This window comes from Oncorhynchus mykiss, chromosome 8, assembly GCF_013265735.2.
Source record: "Oncorhynchus mykiss isolate Arlee chromosome 8, USDA_OmykA_1.1, whole genome shotgun sequence".
In the NCBI taxonomy this organism is placed as follows: domain Eukaryota; kingdom Metazoa; phylum Chordata; class Actinopteri; order Salmoniformes; family Salmonidae; genus Oncorhynchus; species Oncorhynchus mykiss.
The window spans coordinates 56,998,218-57,006,094 of NC_048572.1; the positions used below are offsets into that span (position 1 = coordinate 56,998,218).

The 7,877-nt window shown below is 42.1% G+C and overlaps 1 protein-coding gene across 1 annotated transcript; it reads left to right on the forward strand.

Annotated features, from left to right (window-relative positions):
• The first annotated feature begins 210 nt into the window (after nucleotides 1-210).
• On the forward strand, nucleotides 211-4,344 carry LOC110530204 (cytochrome P450 7A1). Its single transcript, XM_021613081.2, has 6 exons — nucleotides 211-504; nucleotides 1,376-1,616; nucleotides 1,744-2,348; nucleotides 2,911-3,041; nucleotides 3,168-3,346; nucleotides 3,452-4,344. Exons 1-6 carry the CDS (start codon nucleotides 422-424, stop codon nucleotides 3,749-3,751), a joined length of 1,539 nt encoding a protein of 512 aa, XP_021468756.1. The 5' UTR covers nucleotides 211-421; the 3' UTR covers nucleotides 3,752-4,344.
• The last annotated feature ends 3,533 nt before the right edge of the window (nucleotides 4,345-7,877 follow it).

A 7,877-nucleotide genomic window follows, 5' to 3' on the forward strand; every position in this document is an offset into this window, starting at 1 on the left:
CAGTGGTGCTATCAGGTACAGTCTGCTGTCCTTCAGGTGGTGTTGTCCATGGACTACAGTCAAGGCCATTGTACAACTCACACACACACCTCTATGGATTTCCTAGAGACATCTAGTGTAATAGGTAACACTGGCAAACATGTAACAGGAGGGCGGTGTCTTGGCTGCACTTGCAAATCAGTCATCCCCACTGCTCCTATGCTTCATGTCCCTCCCCATGGCTTGTGTGGAGCACCATATAAATAATCTGAATCAGAGTTTAGGATTCCACGAGCACAGTTTCCAGAACCTCCACTGTCATCTAGCTGAGTTCTCTCTGCCAGTGAGTTAACACTAAACCTAGCCATTAGCCCTCTCTAGCACCAGGCACCTTTTGGTCTATTCTCCACACAGGTATTTGCCACGAGCATCTTAAGCAGCCATGATCATCACTGTCTCTTTGATTTGGTTTGTGGTGATCAGCTTTTGCTGCTGTCTGTGGCTTGCTCTGGGGATCCGTAAGAGGTAAGCAGAGACCCACGCATTTTATAGTAAAATGTCTTTACATGCCAAATGTTGAATGGTATTCAATGTTTGATGGTCAACAATCTAATGAAGAACACAGCATAACATTGTGGAATGGAACATGCGTCTGATAATGTGAAGGCTTTGGGTGTGGTATTCCTTTTAAATTGTACAACAACGTGCTTCTACACCTGCATTGCTTGCTGTTTGGGGTTTTAGGCTGGGTGTCTGTACAGCACTTTGAGATATCAGCTGATGTACGAAGGGCTGTATAAATACATCTGATTTGAATTGAACGAAACCTATTTACAGCTGACGCTTTTATTGTTTTCTTTCTTTGATGTTATTTGGTTTTATTTGTGTCACCTGTGTTGCCCTTAAAATATAAATGGGTTCCATGTTGCAGAAGGTTAGTCTTTTTTCATGGAGACTTTAGTGATGTCTACTTGCCAAAAAAGCCAGCTGTAATTTCGTGACATGCAGTACTTTATTTTGTTGTACAAACCTGATAGTTATGTATAAGTGGTAGTGTTATTCTGAGGTTGCTGCAGTGGCATTGGGTTTTGTTCTGCTGGATGTGACTTACAACTTTCCAAAGTTTTGTAATTTGAGCACATCACTAGATTCTGACATCACCTTGTTGTTGTTTGCTTTGGGTTTATACGACAACATTTACATTAGGTTCAGATACAAGTATGGATTCATTGGACATCTTTAAGTGTCCTTTGGATGTTGCTTAACTCGCGTATTTTGAACATCTCACGTCTCAACATCACCTTTGTGTTTCCTATGTTCAAGTATTTCCGATGGCTTGCTTTGGGCATTGCTTTATCATTGCTATGATGCTAAATGATTGTTGTTGCTCTTCAAGAAAACCAGGTGAACCACCTGTGGAAAATGGTTTGATCCCATACCTCGGCTGTGCCGTCCAGTTTGGAGCCAACCCCCTGGAGTTTCTCCGGAGCCGACAGAATAAATATGGACACATCTTCACTTGCAAGATCGCTGGCAAGTACTTTCACTTCCTGTGCGACCCTTTCTCCTACCACGCCGTCATCCGCCAAGGCAGGCATCTGGACTGGAAGAAGTTCCACTTCTCTACCTCAGTCAAGGTAAAGACATGCCTAACTATGAATTGTTGTTCAACTAAATATTTGCTGATGATGAGTTAATCTATCCACATCTGTCAATACAGGCTTTCAATAGTATTAAATGAAACCTCTCTTTGTCTCCACCCAGGCTTTCGGCCATGACAGCATGGACCCCAGACACGGTTACACCACAGAGAACCTCCACCAGACCTTCATGAAGACCTTGCAAGGTGAAGCCCTCCCTTCGCTCATCGAGACCATGATGGAGAACCTGCAGTCGGTCATGCTGCAGTCAGACACCCTCAGCCCCAGCAAGGATCGATGGGACGTGGATGGCATTTTCGCCTTCTGCTACAAGGTCATGTTCGAGTCGAGCTACCTGACACTCTTCGGCAAGGATCTGGGTAACGACAAGAATGCTGCGCGCCAGGAGGCCCAGAAGGCTTTGGTCCTCAACACTCTGGAGAACTTCAAGGAGTTCGACAAGATCTTCCCGGCGTTGGTGGCTGGGTTGCCCATCCATGTGTTCAAGAGTGCCCACTCTGCAAGGGAGAACCTGGCTAAGACCATGCTGGCTGAGAACTTGAGCAAACGCGAGAATGTATCGGACCTGATCTCACTGCGCATGCTGCTGAATGACACCCTGTCGACCTTCAATGACCTGAGCAAGGCCCGCACCCACGTGGCTCTGCTGTGGGCCTCGCAGGCCAACACGCTCCCGACTGCCTTCTGGAGCCTGCTCCACATGATTAGGTATGTACAGATGTTGGATCTTAATTTGAGCCAGCTTACTACAGCAGGAAACGTGTCCTGCAGCAACAGGACATTTGAATTATTATGTGGATTACAATTCATGGACATTTCTATAGGGGTTGATACATTTTTCATTAGGGCAAAACAAGTCTGAAATGTCAATCCTTTTTAAAACTCAAATACAATACAAGTTTGCATTTCCTGCATTGTGTGTGTGTGTGTGTGTGGGAGGGGGGGGGGGCTATCTTGTTCAAACAGCTGAACATAGATGCTGTGCTCATTAGGGTGGAGATAAGGGCTGAGCAATGTATTTTGTAACAGTCCTGTACAGTAAATTGGCATTCTCAACTACTGACTGCGACTTAGTGCTAGCTCACTGTAACTCCTGCGATAACAGAGGTGTCAAGAACGACTCATTGGAGAAACATAGCATTCCCTTTATGTCATAGAGCTGCAGAGAACAACCTGGTCCAAAGTGCATGTTGGGAATATTTTGATACATGATCTGTATAGTCTGAACTTGATGGTTTGACTTACCCTCCATCTTGTCTTGCCTCTTCAGGAGTCCTGAGGCTATGAAAGCAGCCAATGAGGAGGTGAAGAATATTCTGGAGAGTTCAGGTCAGCGTGTCGACCCTAGCAAACCACAACTCACTCTCTCCCGGGAGGACCTGGACAACATGCCTGTAATAGGTAAGGGGAAGCTGCAATATACCAAAACTGATTTAGTAGATATTTTTCCAAAATCATGTTTGACACCAAAGTCAAGCTGTCCAGTGAATATGGTATTATAAAGAACCATGTCTTCTTGCCCTGCAGACAGCATCATCAAGGAGGCCATGCGTCTGTCGAGCGCATCAATGAACATCCGAGTGGCCAAAGAGGACTTCCTGCTTCACCTTGATAACCAGGAGTCGTACCGCATCCGCAAAGATGACGTCATCGCCCTCTACCCCCAAATGCTCCACTTTGACCCAAAGATTTATGAGGATCCCTTGGTGAGTGATGCTCAGTGTCTTCCCTTTAAAGATGAAAGGCCATATAACTAGGGTTAGGAGTGTGTCAGTCTTTCCTCTAACTCCCCTCTCTCTGTCAATCCACAGACCTACAAATACGACAGATATCTTGATGACAACGGCCAGGAGAAGACAACGTTCTACAGGGAGGGACGCAAGCTGAGGTACTACTACATGCCTTTCGGCTCAGGGGTGACCAAGTGCCCTGGGCGCTTCTTCGCCGTGCATGAGATCAAGCAGTTCCTGGCGCTGGTTCTGTCCTACTTCAACATGGAGCTCCTAGACTCAGCCGTTAAAGTGCCTCCTCTCGACCAATCACGTGCAGGTCTGGGGATCCTGCAACCCACCTATGACGTTGACTTTCGATACAAACTGAAAACTCAGTAAGACGGACTCCACTGATCTACTTTCTTAATAATGTAAATTGTACATATTGTATATTTAAGAATTGAAGCCACAATGATGTACATAGGCTGCAATGTATTGTTCTAATGTCTTTTTGAAGTTGATACGCAAAACAAAAGCCACAGAGTGGTTTGTGATCGCCTCAGAATGGTAGCACTGGCAAAACGCCCATCCCATTTCGAAAGTGACATTGGTAGAACTCCATATAAGTGTTATCAGTAATATTTACTGCATCTTGCAGTTAATCATCATAACTATATCCTTATTGTCGACCTCCATCTTTGAACTGTGAAATCATTCAACATTTCAGAGGTAATTCTGTTTGTGACCCTCACTATCAGTAGTTAGTTGGTATATGCCACTATTTACTGTGATGTTGAATGGCTCTAACTACACCGACTGAGTAGAGTAATGTACATTGTAGTTCCATTGAAAGATTCCCTCTGCTAGGATGAAATACATTTTGGTAATTTGTATTAATGTTTACTTTGATATACTGTACAAAACAAGCATTAAAATGCATGAAATGTTTAATTTGATATACTTCATAAAACTAGTATAAAATCAATATATTTCTATAACAGTGTATTGTGTCATTCATTTGTTCATTCAGTCATTAGTTTGACCACACTCTCATGGTATTAGGTAATTCAATAAACCTCAGATAAGGTATCTCTCTCTCTCGCTCCTACATTGGAAGGTATTGTGGTACACCAGGTGCTGGTGTCCCATCTCAGGTCCATAAGGGCTTTGTGGTTAGTACTATTTGGGTTTTAATTAGAAGACTAGCCTTGGAATGAATAATTTAGAAGATATCAAGACTATGACAAGATTCAGTAAATAGACCTATAGAACAATGGGTCAGCTCCTAATGTCCTGTGGTAACTTGTCCAGTCATCATTAGATCATAAAACATTGATCGTTGCATAGATACAGTCAGGTCCATAATTATTGGCACCCTTGATAAAGATTAGCAAAAAATACTGTATGAAATTAACTATATTTTATGTAAGAAACGGGAAATTCTATTATTTTATACAATTGCTCAGAGAAAGAAGTAATACAAGAAATCCAGTGACATATATTCATGGGTGCCAAAGGAAGCCAGGCTTCCCCAAAAAATTGACCAAGAAAAAAATTCGAAAAACATATCATTTTTTAAATTTTGTCTCTGTGTTTTTCATAATTTTCCTTCAATTCGCAAGAGGCTGAATGTATCTCACCGGAGAAAGTATCCAAATGAGTAAAACAGCGCCCCTCTGTCTCTGTATGTGTAGGCCATCTATCTAATGTTGTCTGGTCAAAAAGAGCATGACATTGTTGCCGCCCATAGTATTTAATACAAGGGAAGCCAGTGAGCATTTGGCCTCCCTTGATAAAAAAAAGTATAAAATAATAGCCAATCAGTGTTGAGCTTAACTGAGTGAGCTCAACTGTGAATGGTCCTGGCGCACCAACAAAAGTGTCAAGGGAAGCGAGTTTGGATTTGGCTTCACTCCTATTACATCGCATTGAGAGAAATACGTGATTGACAGAAACAACTTGTTGCATCTCATTGTGTTGTCGTCCTCCGGTGGCTAGGTAGCTAGCTAAAATTGGCACTTTCCTAAATTAGCAATGGATGGAGATAGGGATTCAGACTTGTGGCTTTACTTAATTATCCATACTGGCCAATGATTATAATTCTGATCCATCCGTAAATTCTTACATTGTGCCCCTGGACTGAGAGGATGGAACTTCAATATGTAGCTAGATGTAGTAGGCCAACGTCAACTAGCTAACGTTTCCCATGAAAGGAAGTTAGGCTAAGTTAAGTACTTTAGCCACGTAGCCTAGGACATACTTTTTAAAAATTGTGTACGGTATGACAGAGTCATAAACCGTTTCATCAACATTAAAGAGAGGAGGATGGCATTGGCGTTTCTCTACAAGTAGGGGAAGTCAACATGTTTTTTCAACTTGCACGCACGCATACACACACAAAAATCAGAAACATGGACATCATATTCAGCTTACGTTGATTGGACTAAATTGTTTTTGGTTTCTTTTAGTTGTCACTGTATTAGACTAAGCATAGGTGATTATTTTGATGTTGAAGTTGAAATGATGCTGGAATAGTAGAGGCAGCTATTGTTTTCTTTGCGACTTGCTGTAACTCTCCGTGGTTCTAAATCAATAGTTGTTTAGTAGTCCGAAAATGTTGAAAACTTTAACTTCCTTGACCATACTCTAGGTCATGTAACTGTTTGTTACATGCACTATGCTTTGTGGACTTCACCAGACAGAGGTTGCTCTCCGGTTTTGTGATGAAACAAAGGTGTGGTTTAATTTATTCTGCCACTGTGTCGTTGTATTGTACTCGGCCTTAGGCATTGACACTGAGTGTACAAAACATGAAGGACACCTGCTCTTTCCCATGACAGACTGACCAGGTGAAAGCTATGATCCCTTATTGATGTCACTTGTTGGTAAATTTTGGGGAAAGCCTGGCTTCCCCCGGCATCCATGAATACACACCACTGGAGGAATACTGATGAGATTGGAGAACATTCCGGGAGGGTGTTTAGACCATTCCTCCACGAGGAATCCTACCAGATCCGTGATGTCCTTTGTCTGCTTTAATGGACTGCCCTCTTCAATTGGTGTGCATGGCCAAAGAGCTCTATTTTCATGTTATCTGACCATAGTACCGCCTGGAGTTTGATAAACGCCATTGGCACTTGGGTTGGAACAGGTGCTATGGTCAGATAACATGAAAATAGAGCTCTTTGGCCACACAAACCAGTGGTGGGTTTGGAGTTGAAGACGGAAGCATATGCATAAATGTACGTCATACCTACGGTAAAATATGGTGGTGGATCTTTGATGTTATCTGGCTATTTAACTTACACTTGTCATGGGGCCCTTGTTAAGGTCAACGGCATCATGAACTTTACCCAGTACCAGGACATTTTAGCCAAAAACCTGGTTGTCTTCCAGGAAGACTATAACCCCAAGCCCTAATCAAAATCCACAAAGAACCGAGTGTACAAAACATGAAGGACACCTGCTCTTTCCATGACAGACTGACCAGGTGAAAGTTATGATCCCTTATTGATGTCACTTGTTGGCAATTTTTGACCACAAAATCAACATTTTGCAATGGCCATCTCAGTCTCTGGACTTGAAACCCCTTGAAAGCCTGTGGTTTGAATTGAAGAAGGCAGTCTATAAACGCAGACAAAGGATATCAAGGATCTGGAAATATTCTGTATGGAGAAATTATCTAAGGTCCCTCCCAATGTGTTCTCCAATCTCAATAAACATTTTAGAAAAAGGCAGTGTCGTTATCCTCGCCAGAGGAGGGTTCGAAAATATTGAAAAGACGGGTGCCAATAATTTTAACCCCTATTGTTTTTTTTGTTTTTTTTTAATTACTTATTAAATAAAATATATTTCTTTGAGCAATTGTATTCGTATGAAATAATATAATTTTCCCTTTTTTTGAGAACAAAATAATACCTCAGTCTTGAAATGATTGATTTTATACAGTATTTTTTTCTCATCTTCATCAAGAGCACCAATAATTATGGACCTGACTGTATGTGTGCCATCTGGGCAAGACATCAACCCCAGGATGATAAGAGAACCAGTAGGCACAGTGTCACTGGCACATCGTAACCCCAACTGCTGCTGTCAGCACAGCTGTCTCACCAACAGGCCAACGGGTGCATTTTGTGAGCTACCGTCTGTGAAAGTAGTTATTGGAAGAGCATTTCATGCCTCAGGCACAGCTTGGCTGAGCTGCCTTAATGACTGCAACACAATTAATAACTTTGATCCTATTTTATCTGTTTGTTGTTTTATATCTGTGCTTGATTTAATCCCAAGATGATGTTGTCGCTGTAGTGTTCTAACTGAAGAACCCATCTAGCTTTATTTCTTTGGCATTTGATCTGGTTATATATAACCTACACCCAAAAGCACATCTTTGATGCTAATGACGCTTCAGAAGTGAACATGTACGGTCAGATTGACTTGAATCTCGTTTAAACTAACTTGTGATTAAATTGTACTGCAGTGTTTGCGGTTGAAATATTACTGTTGAATTGCTTGTTTGCTGTTCAGA